Below are 19,342 nucleotides of genomic sequence, written 5' to 3'. Positions count from 1 at the left end.
CCTTGGCTGGGATACAGATTCCAGAGGGAAAAGAGGCTTAGCAGTAGGAAGTAACAAGGACAAAGAGCTTGCAGAACATCCCTGGAGAGAAGGTCTGGAGGCAGTAGGTCCAGGTCTGCAGCATGAGAGAGACAAGGGGGAGACTCAGATATGGGTGTCTAGGCCAGAGTGGGGAGTGGGACTGTGGGAGCCCACAGGACCACCAAGGAGAGGGGAGCCAAGAGGAGAGGGCTCCTTCTAAGGCCAACACAAAGAGGTGGGTGGGAGAGGAAAAGACGCAGGAGGATATTGCCCAGAGCTCAGGAGTGGCACTGCGAAGATGTCATGAAACTGAAACGTCCTCAAGATATGAAGTAGTCAGTGGCTGGGGGTTTGGCGAAGTAGAAGGGCATATGTTCTGTATGAGTGAGCCTCTGGGTTCAATGTCCAAGCAGAAAAACAAAAATAAAATAAAAGTGAGGGTTCAGTCAGACACTATGAAGAGATGAAATAGGATGAGGTTTGAGAAGTGGCCAAAGATGGGGTGGCCTAAATTGAGGTGACCTTGCTGAGGATGGATTTGATGGGGGTGATCACGGCAGGAGTGGCATTGGCTTAGGGTGGCCTTTGCATGGGTACCTTTGATGGGAGCAACCGTAGCACTTTTTGTTAAAGAGACTTAGACATTTTTTATTCCTGAGAAATGTGGCTTATAAACTGGTTTCTGTTCATTTTTCTCTGGGTCATATTTCTTCTACAATACATTCTCCTTACTCTAACCCAAAAAAAGCCTTGGAACAAAATATGACTCAATTCACAGAAACTTATATTGAAATAATGTTTCTGAAATGTGCCATTGATATACAATATCATAGATAATCTGCCAGGGTATTCTGAATTTCTTCTTCCACGCTTCAAGCATTTTTAAATGCTAAAACCCACTATACATTGTTTCCTAAATTGGATTAAAAAGCAATTTTATACTCTGTCAATCAGCTTTACCAAGATATAAGGGGAGGACTGCTTTAGTGTTTGCATGAAAGAAGAATTTCCATCACTATAACAATGTCCACTCGCATATACAATTACCAAGATGTTTTCCTCCACAAGTCTCTTGAAATCCCCATGAAATTTGAGTCTAGATTAACATTAGATGGGCCTTTTTATTTAAAAAAAGTAAATTTTTAATGGGAATGCATTTCTGTCATAACATTCTTAATTCTTTCTATTTTCTCATAACTCTTCATACTTCCAGACTTATAATTTAAAAACTAAATATCTATTAGTTTAATTTTCTGACTGGCCCAAGCTGCCTTGCTGGTAAAATGAGTTTCAGGAGTGGGGCGGCCGCCTTCCCCCAACAGGGGTGGGAAGGGACCAGTGAGAAGAACACATGGCTCCATGGTTCTGGGATTTTAGTCAAGATTACAACAAAAGCTATCCTTCTGGGTGCTGGGGGATTTTCTCCTTCACAGCTTCACCCACAACACCCAGGCACCTCAACGAGGAGCTGGTCCTGACTCCTCAGCCCTCTTCTCACTGGGGCCTTCTGTTCTATGGGGATTGGGGGTAATGGTAATAGGAGGGTCTCAGAGGCTTGTGTTTTTGGTGGACTGTAGACATCTGTAATTTTCTCAACTGTATTCAAGGTGTCTCTACACCTTGGATTGCTGGGTGTCATAGTTTGGATGTGAATGTCTCTCAAAGGCCCACATGTTAAAGGTGTGGTTTCCCAACTCATGGTGCTATTGAGATGTAGTAGAACCTTTAAGAGTTTGGGCCTAGTAGAAGGGAGTTGGATCACCTGGTGCATGTCCTTGAAGGGGTTCTTGAGACCCTGGCCCCTTCCTCTCCCTTTGCTTCTTGGCTGCCATGAGGTAAAGCAGCTTCTTCTTCCACATGCTCAAACCATGATGTGCTGACTCACCACAGGCCCCAAAGCCATGGCCAACTGACCATGGATGGAAACCTCCAAAACTGAGCCAAAATTTTTTCCTCCTTGTAAGCTGATTATCTCAGGATTTTTGTCAGAGTGATAGAAAGTTTACTACCGTACTGGGCTCCCAGATATTTTATGCCAGTTTCAACCAGAGAAGTTCTACTATTATTTGCTTTATTTATAAATAAAAGCAGTTCTAGTTTTATTTTAAACTGCTTTTATTTTTGTGGGTTTTTAGAATTTAAAAATTACTTTTATTTTTGTAGGTGTTTAGAAGTGAAAACGACTGTGAGTGGTCTAAGCACAAGCTGGACCCCCCACTGTCTGTGAGGACTGTGCTGGTAGAGAAGAGGACCTGGTACTTGGGAGCTCTTCTTGATGATACTGATTGGGTCAGACTTTCCTATTAGCCAAAAGTCAATTCTGAGAACCACTATGTCCAAGGTTTTCAGAGTTGAGCAAGAGATTTGGGCATTCTGTAGACAGTCAGGACACACCCACAGTGCTGCACCCTTGGAGAATATTTGTGCAGCAAGCACAGGACCTGGCCTCAGGAAACAAGAGAGTAGCCTGACTATTTACCTGAGCCCTGAGTGAGCTGGCTGTCTCCCTTCTGTGAGGTCCTAAAGCATGGTGCCTATCTCACAGGGATACTGGCTGGTCTGTCTTCTCAATAACTGGACATTCCTGTGGAGTATGGACCACATTGCAATCAGCATCCCAGTGCCTGATGCATCATAGGTACTAAATGTAGTGAATACACTATTAAAAGGAAAAAAGGACACTACTGCAGAATTGGACATCTTTAAAGAATGTGGAAGCTGATGGAAAGCAGCAGGAAGATTATCCCCTCCAGGGGCTGGGGCCGTGGCTCAGCAGTAGCATACTTGCCTGGCATGTGTGAGGCACTGGGTTTGATTTTCAGCACCACATATAAATAAATAAATAAACTAAAGGTCTATCAAAATATATATATTCCCCTCCATGAGGAAATAAATTTGTGGAGATGGCTCCTGATTATTCTGTTGGAGGGAAGTGGTACCAGTTAAGTAAAAATAGTTCAAATGTGCTGTGGTTGATAGGAGACATAGAAAGGTGAGTTAGCTTCCAGCTGAGGGTAGAAAAAGAATTCATGTTCTCTGGTCTTGAGGCCTTTTCCCTCTAATAATAAGAATGGATACCAACTCGGAAAATATACGGACAGGAAGGAAAGGGCTGATGAGAGACTAAGGCTGGGAGACTCCAAAGTCAGTCCTACTCTGAAAGAAGCATTTGATGACTTTCAGATGGGCCCCTAACTCCTCTATTACTCTAGGCACCTGAAACCCCTGACCACATAGCTCACCCTGGAGGAGATCTCCAAACCACCGCCATCTCTCCCTCTTACCCTGCTCCTCCTGCCCTGAGATTGGCAGGGGAACATCATTCTAACAGCTTAATTCCAACTGGTAGAAAACCTCCTAGGAATAAAACAAATAACTGTTTGTCTTTTTAAATGAGCAAAAGAAAGACTTGGGGAAGAGTCAGAACTTAACAGAAACTGGAAACACCTTGCTGGAGGAACTAATCATGATGAGTTCCAGAGTGTGTATTAGGGTCTACTAAAATTGCTCTACAATCTTCTTACCTAGGAAGGAAAATTAAAGTTACATCATGGAAAGAAAGGCATGGCCTCAGCCTTCAGAGAGGGGAAAATGCTACGGATTGGATATGAAATGTTCCCCAAGGCCCGTGTGCTAAAGACTTGGTTCCCTGGTTTGGTGCTACTGGCAAGTAGTGGAAACTTCAAGAGGTAGGGCCTATTAGGAGGCCTTCAGGTCATTGGGGACATGCCCTTGGAGAGAATATTGAGACTCTGGGCACTTCTTTTTTCTCTTTGGCATCTCGGTCATGAGGTAAATGGTTTTCCCATGTGCTGCCAACCATGATGTGCTACCTTATCATTGGCCCAAATGGAGGAGGGCCAACTGATCATAAATTGAAACTTCCAAAACTGTGAGCCCCGATGAACCTTTGTATTTGTTACAGTAACAGAAGGTGACTAACACATAGTAAAAGGGGTAATGAAGGTGAAAAAAGCAGAAATGATTGATTGATTGATTTTAGCAGTACTGACTATTGAACCCAGGGCCTCAAGCATGCTAGGCAAGTGTTACACCACTGAGCTACATCTGTAGGAAGCAGAGATCCTTCATGCAGCAACCTCATTCATACCTTCAATGGTCTTACAGGCCTGGTCTAACTGAGGAAGTATGGGGAGATAAGCAGAGGAGGAAGGGTCCTGAGATAGGAAAATTTCGTCTTATGCATGAAGTGTGATTCTGGGGTAGAAGACCTGGTGGGAGTAGAGTAGTACCTTGCTCAGAACAAGAATATAAACACCAAGCAGAAATGGGCACTGTTTAATCAGCCACAAGCAATGGACTTCCCAAGCAGCTATCAGGTGCTGAATTCCAAAAGATAATAGCTATAGCCACAACATGCTACGACAAAATCTGGAGACCTAAAGGGATCTGAGATTACTCAAGGTCAGAGGTGCTGTGGTACCAATGTTACATTCTCTGGTTGTCCTTCTGCAGATAAGAGTGGCCCCATCAATACCTGCTAATGCATTTCTAGGAAGCCTCTATTTCCCCTACAGGCTGCAAGCAAAGAACTAGAGCTGAAAGGAAAGGGGAAGAGAGATGACAGCAGCGTGAACACATATTGAGCATGTACTGGGTGCATTACAGGAGGTAACTGCATTTACTATCATTTGCACTATGAAACTATTACTTTAATGTATTTTCCTAGTAATGACAGGAATTTTACATAATAGACTTAAGAATTTAGAAAAGAATAAACAAACACCAACAATTTTCCACCTTACTATCAGTGACAAATAAATTCAAATTAAAGGAACAAAATTCCATTGTATTTAACAACTTTATAAATGTTTGTTGTTGCTCTTCCTTCTTTTTAAAGCAAATTGCTCAATGTTAGTGATGAAATGGTGAAGGAGTTACCTATTCATGAAAGTGTAAACTGTTACAATTTCTTTCTTTCTCCTTCTTCTCCCTGCCCCGCTTTCTCTCTCTCTGGGAAGCAATTTGGAATAAATACGGAGAGCTTAAGAGCCTTAAAGAGATTCCACAATTGTTTCAGTAATTTCTATTCTGCAAATCTACCCTAAGGACACAATCCCAAGGCCTGAAAAAATATACATATTTCTGCCCATAGAGGTTTACTTAGAAGTTGACCTGTTGTGTCAACCTGATATCTATAGTGGAGGACTCCAGAAGTGAATCACTCCTCTTAACAAATGGTTCTGGAAAAACTGGGTATCCACATGTCAAAGAATGAAATTGTACCTATATCTTATATAACAAAAACAACTCAAAATATGTTAAAGACTTGAATGTAAGAGCTGAAACTATGAAACTCCTAGAAGAAAACGGGGAAAGCTTCACAACATTGGTTCTAGCATACAATACCAAAAGAACATGCCACAACACAAAAATAAAGTGGGACTACATCAAACTGAAAAAATTCTATGTAATAAAAGAACCAACCAACAGGATGAAAAGACAGCCTATGGAATGGGAGGAAATTTTTTCAAGCCATTTATCTGACAAGGAGTTAATATCTAAAATATATAAGGAACTCTTACAACTCAAGAACCAAAACCTTTAATAATCTAATGTTTAAATAGGCAAAGGACTTACATATCTATTTCTCCAAAGAAGACATACAAGAGGCCAACTGGCATAGAAAAAGATATTCAACATCACTAAATATCAGAGAAATGCAAATCAAAACCACAATAAGAAATTTTATCACATAACTGTTAGATGACTACTATGAATAAAAGAACAATTGTTGGTGAATATGTGGGTAACTTAGAACCCTTGTACACTGTTGGTGGGAATGCAAATTATTTTTAAAAAGTGTATAGAGGTTCCTCAAAAAATGAAAAATGGAACTACCCTATCACCCAGTAATCCCACTATTGGGTGTTCATCCAAAAGAAGCAAGAATAGGATCTCAAAGCAATATTTTCATTGCCATGTTTACTACAACATCCAAGAGGTGGAAACAACCTAAATATTCATGGACAGATAAATGAATACAGAAAATGTAATGGAAGGGCTGGGGTTGTAGCCCAGTGGTAGAGCACTTGTCTAGCATGTGTGAGGCACTGGGTTTGATCCTTAGCACCACATAAAAATAAATAAAATAAGGGCATTCTGTCCATCTACAACTACCAAATTTTTTTAAAGATGTAATGGAATATTATTCAGCCTTAAAAAGAGGGCATCCTGCTCTATACCACCAATGAAGACTTTGAAGATATTACACTAAGTGAAATAAGCCAGTCACTAATACTGTGATTCTACCTATATGAGATATCTATAGTAGTCAAACTCCCTGAAGCAAAGTTAGAATAGTGGTTGCCAGGGGGTGGGATGAGAAGGAAATAGAAAGTTGTTCAATGGGAATGGAGTTTTAGTCATGTAGGATGAAGAACTTCAAGAGATCTACTGTACAACAACATGCATACAGCTAACAGTACTGTATGCTAAGAAATTTAAGGGATAGAATTCACATTACATGCTATTTTTATTTAACGCATACACAACCATCCCCCACCCCACGAAGTATCCAGAAAACATTTATAGAGACCATCTTTAGAAGAGTCAAAGGCACATATTCAGAAAGACTTTGGCTTAAATGTTAAGTTGGAGGATGATCTTTTTAGGTCAAAATCTCTAGAAATCTTATGATTCTCCCCAAGAAACCATACATATGTCCCTAATACCTACATAGTCCAAAGACTATACATTAATTTTTAAAATATGAAAATGTAAGCATTAAAATGCATAAAAGACTAAAATAAAATTGTTTTAAATATGAGTAGATCTTAGGATCATGAGTGATTTCTTTAACATAAAAAGAAGTTGCTTTATGACACCAATATCGAGGGAAAAAGAGTATCTAATACTGATTATAATAAATACTTAGCCTCTATTTCTTTTTTTTTTCTTGGAAACTTGACAAAAAGTAAAGGTTTATCTTTGCCACCCTGAAGGAGTTAATATAACATGCTCAAAAAACAAAAATGTGCCTCCTCACAGGGAAGGGCTTGTGGTGTAGACATAGCACACCAATAACACGTAAGCACTAGTTAATCAGGTCTGTATGAAATAATGAGTCACTGACAGAAATGTCTCCCTGACTCTGACCCAAGGGGAATCTCAAAATTGGCAGGTGAGGAAACATATTTGTGGGTAAAAAAAACCCTAAATCCAATAAACTATAATAAAAAGATGAAGATATTGAATTGAGAGTAGTTCCTCATACATCCAGCACCACATGAGTAAATTTTTCTTTCAAAGTGGAGAATACTTACTTTAAATAAAAATCTTCAGTTTTGTTTCCATTAAATGGGGGGAGAAAACCCCCATTTAGGTTAAATATTTCTTTTTCATGAACTGTTTATTCAGTTCTTAAAAATTAACAGCATCAAGATCCTAAAACATACAACTGCCATTAAAAAAAGGTAAACAGCAAGTGCATAATCATGGCAGTACAGCAAGAGAACACAGAGGAGAGAGAATAATTCTGATGATAAGGAAGGACAGGCTTCTTGGTGGTGACTTTAATGGTGGGGGGATGAGCAAAAGTGGGTTTTCCCAGAGAAAACAAAGAGGGAAGAAGGGGAGGTTGCTTCTGCAAAGAGAAACAGAGTGTAGAAGGAGCTAGGAAAAATGAAACACAAGTTGGGTCAGAATATGAAGGGTCCCAAAGGACCCTCTAAGGCATAAAATGCATAAAAAAGCATTAAAATACCTTTTTCTGTGGGCGCTGCGGACACAGATGCAATGTTTTGGCAGGGGAGTTAACAATTGGATTTGTAAGGCTGAGTCCATGTGCCTGCTTCCTCCTTACTAATCTGCTGCAACCTAAAACTTCAGAAATCTTAGTGGTTAGCATCTGACTGACTACTTTAAAGGCTCTCCTTCAGAATGGAGATGGGTGGCTGTTCGCAAATTTTATTGATTCACCAGTGGTGTAATGAGGAGCGATACTTACTCCCTACTCCTCATGTTTGCAGATGAAGAGAGTTCCTAGGAGTCACCCTCCTGGGTAAATAATAATGAGCATTGATGGTGAAATATTTCCAATATACCTTTGCTTAATGGGATACCAGATTAAACCATGCTGGAGAGCAATAGAAGGCAGTTCTCAGCTTCTATAATGGATATTTATCCCTCAGTCTAAGTAGACTGCAAAATGAGCATGAAGGAGGCCCAGGAGAATTCCCTGTGATAGATAAAAACAAGCCATGGACATGTTTACCATCTTGAAGAAATCTGGATTGTCCACAAGGAGTTGAATGCCTTGGAATGCAACATGCCTATCAGGTCTAGGCTCTGCCCACTGGTAGGATCTGAGATGAAATGAAAGGTGATATTTAAGAGCAGATAACCCTGCTGCATGACCACGAGCAGGTTCTTTAACCTTTCTAACTTGTCCTCATATGTAATATGAATAACAGCAATGATACACTTTACCATGTTGTTATGAAAAGTAAATGAGAGGGCCTATGAGGTTCAGTACAGAAATCAATAATTAGAATATCATTATGAGGAGAGAGCTACATTTAGGATGGAAAGGTGACCAAGATGTTCTTTAAGGTCTTTTTTTACACAAAGTGTAAAGCCTTCACTGATGTCTCATTAGACTTAAGGTTATTCTCTGCCTACAAGTCATCCAATGAATAGCAGAACATGTGTAAAGATGCCTAGAGCATCCTGTGTACCATACCCATGCACCAGAGTTCATGGGTAATTCCAAACAGATGAGGCCAGTGAATCACAAGGACCTTTCCCTGTGGACATGTGAACAGATAAAGAGATTTTTTTCCCCTTCCTATGATTACCAACAAAGCAAAGGGTATAAAATCAGTTTACCTAGGTACTCTGACTTCTCTACTTCCCAATTAGAAAATGGAGATATTTGAAATGTTCTCAAAGAAATGATGTACATCTGAGATGGTAGAGGTGCCCTGATCTGGTCACTTTGCACTATATGCATGCATTGAAATGCTTCATTGTACCCCATTAATATGTATAATTACTATGTGTCAATTAAAATATATATTAGTAAAAAATATTTGAAATGTTTCCACTTGTAGGATAATTCTGTTTTGCAGAAATGCCAACTGACTGTGCCAAATTCTTCCAGGAACTATTTCTAAGGGCCTTTTATAACATTTTAGAGGCTCAATTAACCATTTCAGACCATTATCATAGTATTAAATGACTAATCAAAATATCTAACCAACAAGAATTATACAGATTTTCTATCTTGCACTTGGGATTCTTAGGTTCTAATTAACATTATTGGAAAAGTTAAAACCTGGTTTCTAAACTTGAGGGGCCTCCAACAAGTCAAGTATCAACTGTTTTAATAATTAACAGATAACATGGTCAGTGTTTTTCAAGAACTTCAAATACATTATCTCACTTGATATTTATCTCAGAAGATAGGCAGGGCTTATATTTTTATCTTAATTTGAAAGATGAGGGGAAACTTTTGAGCAGAAGTGCTAAGTCCAAGGTTTCATGTCTGATTAATAACAGCCAGAATCTGAACTCTTTTTGCCTTAGAATTCAGAACTCTACTGCTCAATAACTACTTCTAAAAGAGCCTTATTTATGCACATAGACTGGCTCTGTCATTATAGAATGGTATTCAATAAATATTGATGGATGACCTAAGTTTATTGTAACTCAGGACAATATTTTTATGATTAGTTTTAAATTTTAGTCAAAATTCAATAAGCATTTTTAGCTTAAGTAAATTATATGAATACATATTTATAGCACACTATATATAATACTTAAGTCTGCAAATATTTTGTGGGTTACTATCTGCTGGCAATAGAGTGGATAAATGCATCCTTCTGCAAATATGGCACTGTGCATGGCTCTTCAATTTCCTATTATGTGAAAAGATGACCTTGAGTAAAACCTCAGGAATGATATTAGATCACTTATCTCTGTCACTCTAGACACCAACAAAATAAATTACAGTAGGTAACTCCATAAATCATCTCAATACACACATTCACACACACACACACACACACACACACACACACACACATACACACACACCCCTTTTGCTTAAGTACTGCAACAACACAAGTAAATAGCTGTCCTTGGTCATTTTTCTCCAGAAAATTTTCATCAGACAGTTTTCTAAGAAAATTAGGCCTTATGATACCCGATATGAATTGTAGGAATAGTTTCTTATAAGTTAGGATGTGCTTAATGTCAAGAGATTGGAATTGACCCTAATCTAGATACCTACCACAGAGCAGGTACTCAAACACAGGTAAATCAAAAATACACATCCATCTCCTGATTCCATTAAAATCTACTTCAGAGAAAAATATGGGTAATACTGGGATTTACAAATTGATAAATCCTATGGTTAACAGCTAAGACAAGTATTCGTAACTACATATAACTAATAGAATGATATCACAAATCAAAATACTACATACTTTCAGGTTTTCCCTATTATTTTTTTGCCAATACTGATTAATAACTATTTACTTACAAAGATTTGCCTCATTAGTAAGTATTTTTACCAGTTTTATCCACAACAAAATTTATTTCCCAAGTTTGGTCTATGTAAGATTATAACTGGTGTGAAATTCCTATCAAATGCATCAAACTCTTGGGAGCTTCACGTTTTTCTAATTTCAGACCTGTCCTGCCTAAAAAGGTCTATCTATATACCTTATTAGGTGAGGTCCAAAAATCAGTTCCAAGGTCTCTTGAGTGTAGCTTTTGCTTTAGAGAGAGACTTAATGCCTATAGACTCTACAGGACCTCAACACTTATTGGTTGCAATTCATTTTTTTAAAGCTGGGCATATTGGAGACATGACATGGTGTTAAGTGAACGCTTTCTCAGCTATCATAACGAGCTCCTGTGGGGATTGCACAGACTCACTTTTGGCACGTGAGGATTAAATTCCACAGCTCTGTGAATGGCCTCTACTGCATTCATCTCTGCTGTGCTCAGCCCCCGCCGAGATGCAGCCTCGGGAGAGAATCTGAAAAGCAGAAAGACAAACACCATCCAGTTGGGACCACTGCTTGGGCATCAATCCAGAAAGGCATCTACACATCAAGGGCCCATAAAACCATAGCGAGCCAATGGCATTAGCTCTCCAAACTTCCACTACATGGAACCTCTGAGTGACCCCTCAGATGGAGGCCAGCAAAAACCCCAGCAGAAGCAGAAAGCGTGCTTGCATCTAATAGAGGCAGGAATTGAATTCAGCTGTCAAGTCTTTCTGTCTAAATAGCTAATCTAAATTTTCTATGAAGTACCTGCTTAGGTGAGGGGTCGGGGAAGGACTGACAAGGGCAGATAGTGTAGGAAAAAGAGAAAACCAGGTTACAGAAGAGCGCACTTGGTTAAAAACAGAACTGGGGAGAATTTTAAAGGAGGCTCCCAACCCAATGTCAGTGCTGCGATGGAAGGTTAAGTCTTTGCAGCTTCAGCCGCAGGCGAGCCTGCTTGGGCCGTCCCGGCAGAGGGGGTGCATGCCCAAACTGTGGGCGAGACACCTGCCCAGTGAATGAAAAAAACCAGACCATGCAATCTCTTTCTCACCTCACACCCAGGGCTAACTCCAGAGCTGTGCTTGGCAGGCAGACACCACATGGGAAGCTGTGACAACCCTGGCCCTGCCCTCCCAAGCTGGAGTCGCTGTGTAGGGAGAAAAGATGTTGCAGTAGGTACTGGCGATCTACAGGATAAAAAAGAATGAAAGAAAATTACTTCGGTCTTAAAGTGCACACACACTTAACAGCAAACCTGTCTGACACAGCAGAGGCTGTTTCCTGTTCTCTGCTTTTCAGTGCTACAAGAGGAATTGTATCAGGGAAGTGGAAGCGTTTATGAACTCAAAAACAGTTAAGCCATCTCTACTCTTTCACCTGCCAGTCATCCCTGGATGTTTACAGAAATTCTACATGCCATAGTCACCTGCCTGAACAAAATGGGCAATGCCCCACTGAGACGGCATCTCAAAGGAAACAGACTCTGAGTGGGGAGCTGATGTGGAACTGATAAGGCAAAGACTGTGAGATGACATCCCCTAGGCCACACTGTATTATCCAGTCGTGGACTGCGGAAAGAAGAGGACTATCCAAAAAAAGAAAAAAAAAAAAAAAACAACAAAAGGACAGCATTTTTGTGGAAGTTCCAAGCAGGCCTTTTGGTATCTACTGTCTGACAAAAAGAAAAAAGTCACCTCAGAAGCACGGGCTTTCAATAATAAATCCTTCTTTAGGTACCCCACACCCTTACAATACCTGCGATACACATTTCCTCCTTCTAGTAGTGAAAGAAAAGATCAGCAGGATTTGGGAAATGCATGCTCATAAGCAGGAGTCTCATAGACTAGGAAACTTCCAGAGAAAGCCCTCAGAGGCAACACAGCTGAAGTCAGGGAGGCCATTGGTACCGCACCAGTCATTGCTCACTTACTTGTCAGAGACAGCTCTTGCTTTGAGCAAGGCAGCTGTGTAGCATATTGTTGCCGACTTTGGTAAGCTTATATCTGTTAGAGAGAAAAAAAAGCAGGAGCTCTTGTAAGTTTGCCGTAAAAACAACAAGGATTTTCAATACATGAGCATTTTAATCATGCCAATGCAATGAAGTACATATTAAGAATATTTTAATGCACACCTTACATAAGAACTTCAGTTCTTCCTTACTATAACAAAGTGGTACATGAAACTAAGGTAATTCTTATTTTTGTGAACAATTCATATTTCAAATCTGACTCTTCGGTAATCATCTTCTGCTTTTAAATATGCATTTTCTTTGATATGCTGAGTTTAAACAGAGAATAAATATAAATACATAAATTTAATTATTACATGAATACCTGTGATATGAAAGGTAAATAGAAACTTTTTGTCAGTTATAAAAATTAATTTAACATGCATATGAAATACTAATATGAAGGAAAAAAATTATCTAAATTTTTAAAAACCTGCACAGCTAAATAAATTATCCTTCAGTGGTCAGATTTGAGCCAAATTTCCTTTGTATTAAATTTCAAGACGTTCATATTCAGTTTTTAATAGTGCTTATTGAAAACATAAAAGTCAAACTCAAGGAAATATGCCTGTTTATATATATAATATATATTTGCATTATATATTATATATATTTGCATTATATATAATATTTTTGTATATATATACATATATTTTATATATATATACATATATTTTAAAAAATATATATATATATTTGTAAAGGGTATATAAACATGGAATCTTTAGGGAAGGATAAAAGTTTTGCTCATTCAAATCCCTGATAAATCTCCTTTCATGTGAAGTTGAATTTCCAACCAGAATAATAGTTCCTTTTAGTTTTTTAGAAAACCTCAGATAGAGTGGTGGGGGCAGGTAAGAGATTCAGATAACAAGTTGAAAAATAAAGTATAGGGTACAACTAAAAGTCTGACATAACTATCCTATGTACATACATGAGTACACCACAGCGAATCTCCACATCAGGTACAACCACAAGACTGGGATCCTAATTAGAACAAGCTATACTCCATGTTTGTATAAATATATCAAAATATACTCTATTGTTGTAACTAAAAAGAACAAATAAAAAGAGTAGATCAACTCAAAGAGGGCAGTCCCTTGGGGGGATATATTTGTTCTTAAATAATAATCTGGGGATTTTTCTTAGAATAGGATGAATTAGTATTTCTTTAGCCCTTATAACCTAAATTATGCTATGATATAGGAAGACGTTCTTAACTAAAAATAGGTAAAAAAAATGTTATTTCCAGTTGCTGCAAAATTTACTGTCGGTTAGAGGATCTCTTAACACCTGGAATGCCCTGTAAGTTTCTTCATAGAGCTGTTTTCAACTTAGAAAGGTTTATACTACAGTAGGACTGAAAAGGAAAGGCCAAGAATTAGCTGATAGCAGCCCAAGGAAAGAACAACAAGTATTTACCATGAGGTCTAGCCTGAGAAATTTCTCTTTGTGGGAAATATTAATGACAATGATAAAACACAATTATAGAAAATATTAAAGACAAGCATTGAGAGCAGATCTTGTGACTGACTTAACTTCACTTGAATATTCTCTTCCATGATAATCAGGTAAATTATGTTTTCTTGCATTAGTGTGAGCTGGTGATCAGCAAGAGGCTATGGGAGCTGCCCCTCTAGCATGTCTATTGTGTAATGTCAGAAACTGCATGTGGGCAAGCTCATTGGTGGTAAGAACAGCCTGCAGACATAATGATCTTTATTCTTATGATTTACAGAACTGAAAAGCTTCTTGTGACTCAACAGTAAGAATCCAATGTGTGTCATTTGACTGCAAACCTCTACATGTGAGAAGGTCCTCACCATCTTCTACATAAAGCACCCCTACATCAGCCTTGTGGGAGGATGGTTCTTTAGGACAAGATGGTCCTTCATCTTCTGATCAGCTCACTTAACATTATCAAGTTCCTTCCTTGCCACCGCCTTCCTCCCTCCCCTAATGGTTTTCTGTAGTGCCATAAACAGACTAAGCCTTTGCAAGGATATAGTACCAGCCTAGAACTAAAGGAGAAAGAGGAGTTTATAGTCTGAATCTCATAAGTTGTATTCAAGCAAAATTCCCCCAACACACACATACTACAGAGTGGTGTGAATGGTGTGCTTATGACCAAGAAAAGAATGTCAGGCTCAGAGGTTTGACTTGCTTTTCTAACATCTAAACACTTAGCAGCTTTCCAGTGTGGACAATCAATACAGGAAACATGTTATTTTCTAGGGTCTCTTAGTGATTGCTATTAAAAGCTAATTTTAAAAAAACTGTATTTTTTATACATTTTATATATATAAGTGGTCTAAGTCCTGTTGCCCAGTTACTAATATGGCATTATGTAAAACTGTGGATGTGTAACCGATGTGATTCTGCAATCTGTATACGGGGTAGAAATGGGAATTCATAACCCACTTGAATCTAAAGTATGAAATATGATATGTCAAGAGCTTTGTAATGTTTTGAACAACCAATAAAAAAAAAAAGTCCTGTTGCCGCCTTTCCTGGTATGATCCAGGGGTCAAGCTGGTACCTTTCTGTGTAGAGAGGACCACAAAAAACCCAAGGAAGGAGCTGAGGCTGCAAAATGATCATAATCAATTGAAAGTGGAAGAGCAAGACAGAGCCTCACCCAATAAACTAAAGAAAACCTCTTGTTAATGAACAACTTCTCAATGAGAAGGATAAAATTTTGATTACCTAATCAACAAATAGACATTTTTAACCAGATAGAAATTCAGAAAAAAATATAACGGAGGTGTTCCAGCAAGGACTAGAGATGCCTAATCAAAGAAGTCTTTAATCCAGAACCGTACTCCACCCTCTCATACAATGTAAATGTTCCTGTTCCATTTTTCTAGATGTAAATGTTCTATTGAACATTTGTACACATAGGGATAAATAAAATATGCTTATAAAAATGAATTAATATTCATTTTTAGAAGAATTTATATGCAAAGTAGTAAAAAGACTAAAATAATATATATTCCAAATATCAATATTGGATTTTTTTTCTGAAAAATAATATTATAATTAATTTTTTCTACTGATTTTTCTCTATTTCCAAAGTTTCCTGTGATTTACATATAAAACTGAATTTTTAAAGAATAACAATATGATGATGCTAGAAAGAAGAATTTTATTCTATAAAATGACTGGAGCAAGCTCGTGGGAAAATATACTGGTGAGCCAGACACAGTACAGACAATGGTATGAAGCACAGTCAGCCCGTAGATCTGTCAAGTACACCTAAAAACCCCAGTGAAAGTCAGTGTGCTCCTTTGGCAGTGTGCCTGCCCCAGGACATCACCTCATTTACATATTTTAATTTAATTTCCGCCTAACATCCAAATCAGAGCCAGAAACTGATATGTGGCTTACTTTTAAGAAAAACCACATATACTACCTTCTAGGAGAATTAATTAAGATAGGCTGCTTGCCTTCTGAGCCCTACATCTTTTATTCCTACCCCACCTTCAGAAGGCTGAGACTTGATTATCGGTGCCTACTATAATTTTTTTTAATTTTAATAATAATTTTTAAATTTATTATGTTCCATGCTCACAAGAATTTGTGAAGAAGTACCAAGAGACCTCTGAAGGCTTCACTCAAGTTCAGCTTCCCCCAGTAGTGACATCTTATATAATTATAGTACAACATAAAAAAAAAAGAAAGAAACTATGACATTGGTATAGCACTTGAAGTAAACTACAGGTATTGATCATTTTTCACCATTTTTATATGTGTTCAGGGGTGCATCTACATGCAATTCAATTTCATCCCATATTTAGATTCCTAGAACCACCACCACCAGGGTACAGAATGGTTGCATCACAAAGATACTTCCCTGTGCTTCCCCTTTATATCTGACCCTCCTTGAACTTCCTCCTGCATCCCCTGATGACTCTAATCTGTTCTCTATATTTCTTTTTTTTTTAATTGGTTTTTGAGGTGCTGGGTTGAACCCGTAACCTCGTGCATGCCAGCTAGGCAAATGCTCTAGCACTGATACATCCCCAATCCTGTCCTCTACAGTTTTGACTGCCTACCATGATTTCATGGCTTTTACCACTACCAAAATGAGTAAATGGTACAAAGAAGAAGGTAGCTTTCAGCAGTGATGAAAATGTTAGTATCAGAAGTTTTCAGCAGAGAATAACAAATCACCTGCTTTCCAATACTGCCTGTTATTTTCTCAGAAATTTTATTTTGAGGAAGACTCAATGATCGTTATAAGTAGTTAGCTTTGTATAAAAAAGCTCTTTAACTCTGTAGTGTATTTTTGCCTTTTGCAAATGGCATTCAGCTGTGATTATTACTCACAAGTCTTAAGAATTATAATTCAGGTTAAGTGTACGCTCAGTGGTAGAGCACGTGCTTAGAATACACAAGGCCCTGGTTCAATCCCCACAAAACACACACATTCACACACAAAGCTCAAGGAGGAAACAAAAGGAAAGGATATAAATAAATATCACATAATTCCATCATTCATTGCAGAAACAAGGAATGCTAAATAAATGTTTCTCACTTAATCAGAGCTGACCTGCTGGCATTAGCTCAATTTCTCTTTTACTTCTTTGCCTGCTTGTGTTCAAACAAGTCCTTTCATGAAGGGGAAAGAAATTTCCCCAAGTGTGTTAGGAATGCAAAATCAAATTGTCATAAAAATCTTTCATTAAAAGCTATAATCCTGAACTTCACATAAATTAAATCAGAGAGTATGCATCTGTCAAGGTTTGGATATGAGGTGTCCCCCAAATTCCTTGTGGTAATGCAGGAATGTTGGGAGGTGAAGTGATTTGATTGTGACAGCAGTACCCTAATCAGTCCATCTTGGACTGACTTGTCCTCTTCCCTGTGGCTCTTCCCCCATTCTCCCTCTCTGCTTCCTGGTTACCATAAATGGAGAAGCATTCCTCTACTGAGTCCTTCTGCCATGAAGTTCTGCCTTACCTTGAGTTCAGAGAAATTAACTTGACCAATCATGGACTAAACCTCTGGAACCATGAGCCAAAATAAACTTTTCCTTCTCTAAATTGTTCCTGTCAGGTATTTTTGTTACAGAGAAAAAAAAAAAACTGACTAACAATACTCTTTTATATATGGCTTCTTTTACTCAGCATGATATTTTGAGATTCAGCCATGTATTCACATGTTATCACTACAGCATTCTTTTTCCTTGCTGAGTATTATTTCATTGTGTGGATATACTCATGTTTATCTGTTCTCTTGGTAATGAATATTTGTATTATCTTCCAGGTTTAAGTTAGATGAATAAGGCTGCTGTGACCATTCTTGTGTAAGTTAAACAACAACAACAACAAAAAAAAAAAACATTTCACTTCTCTTGGATATGTAACTGGAAATGGAATTACTTGATCAAAAGGGAGATATTTGTTAAACTTCACTGGAAACTGCTCAACAGTGTTCTAAAGTAGTTGCATGAAGTTTGGAAAACTAATATTTGATGATAGAGATCAGGAAAGTTGTTACTTCTGGGCTGTAGAGCAGTTATTGGCTGCAAGAGGGTATGAGGCAACCTTCTGAGATAGTGGAAAGTTCCATGTTTCATTCTGGGTGGTGGTCAGATGGGTGTATACATAAGTACAAAGTCATTTCTCTCTATACTTAAGACTTGTGCATTTTACAATATGTAATTTCTACCTCAGTAATTTAAAAATAAACCCTACAACCCCGTATTCACCTGAAGCTGTCTTACCAGTTGAATCTCTGAAACAGTTTTCTGTTTATCATTCTGCCCCACTCCATTCTCTCTATGAACACTTATTCAGAATCACTAATTTGACCTTCTATTACAAAACATAATCCAATTATGTCTCAAGTCAGCCTTTCAAACATTAAGTGATTAAAATATCTCCTCTGTACCACTTTTTTTCCCTAGGATACCTCCAGCTCCTCAATTAACATATTTTTAAGAATTTCTCAACCTATTGTTGTTATTGGACAATGGGCGATTTTAAAAAATGAGAATTAGAAATGTAAATCATCTTTTAAGTCTCCTAAATCTGAATGGCACAGAGCTCAGAGGAAATGCGCAGTCTGAGGAGCTCTGGTGACTACACCTCCCTGAACACCACTAGGATAACCCCGGTTTTGAGCAGCTGGGACCCCTCATTTGTTCCTATGATTCTGTGGCCATCAAAACCCTTCAGATTCAATCCAGGTTGATATCAGCCAAAATTTATTCTTTCCTCTTTCACGTAAACCATGAAAGTTTTCTGAAATTTTAAAAGCCTATAGGCAGGATTTCACATTTGACTCCATTAAATTTTAAATCTTAAAATTATACCTTTATCATTAAATTCTAAGGGTTTCAGCACATCACTATAGCATATTTGTCATCTTTTTGATTGAGGCTATCACTAGCAGCTCTGTACCATCCATACATTTCACAAGCACGCTTCCTCCCATACAATCAGTACCATCATCAAAATTGCTGCTAGTGGGCTGGGGTTGTGGCTCAGTGGTAGAATGCTCGCCTAGCACACGTGAGGCACTGGGTTCGATCCTCAGCACCACATAAAAATAAAAAATAAAGGTTACTATGTCTACCTACAACTAAAAACAAATATTAAAAAAAATGCTGCTAGCATTCAGCCAGACTTAGGCAATTAATCAAGGGTTCACTAAGGGGAAGTCACTGGTGTTTATCTCTTATTCACATTATCCTATTCAATCCTCAGAGTAACCCTGTGAGATAGGGTTTCATAGTAGGGGCTAAGGAAGCACAGTATAGTTAAGAAATATGCAAATATCACAC

At 38.2% G+C, this 19,342-nt stretch overlaps 1 protein-coding gene across 10 annotated transcripts in view; it reads right to left on the bottom strand.

Moving 5' to 3' along the window:
• St7 (suppression of tumorigenicity 7) overlaps positions 1 to 19,342 on the bottom strand; it is a 259,768-nt gene that overhangs the window by 27,444 nt on the left and 212,982 nt on the right. For 8 of the 10 annotated variants that reach the window (XM_026410555.2, XM_026410554.2, XM_026410557.2 and 5 more), the window contains 2 exons: positions 12,475 to 12,547; positions 10,927 to 11,029 (listed from right to left, as the gene is read on the bottom strand). In XM_026410555.2, coding sequence (XP_026266340.1) covers positions 10,927 to 11,029; positions 12,475 to 12,547 — 176 coding nt within the window. Of the gene's footprint in view, positions 1 to 8,260; positions 8,349 to 10,926; positions 11,030 to 11,595; positions 11,732 to 12,474; positions 12,548 to 19,342 lie in introns of those variants that run through there. The other 2 variants (XM_077796709.1, XM_026410563.2) reach the window with 2 other exon arrangements.

Source organism: Urocitellus parryii, chromosome 3 (assembly GCF_045843805.1).
Source record: "Urocitellus parryii isolate mUroPar1 chromosome 3, mUroPar1.hap1, whole genome shotgun sequence".
Taxonomy (NCBI): Eukaryota; Metazoa; Chordata; class Mammalia; order Rodentia; family Sciuridae; genus Urocitellus; species Urocitellus parryii.
The sequence above is the reverse complement of the archived record's forward strand: the minus strand, read 5'-3'. Positions and strand labels throughout refer to the sequence as shown.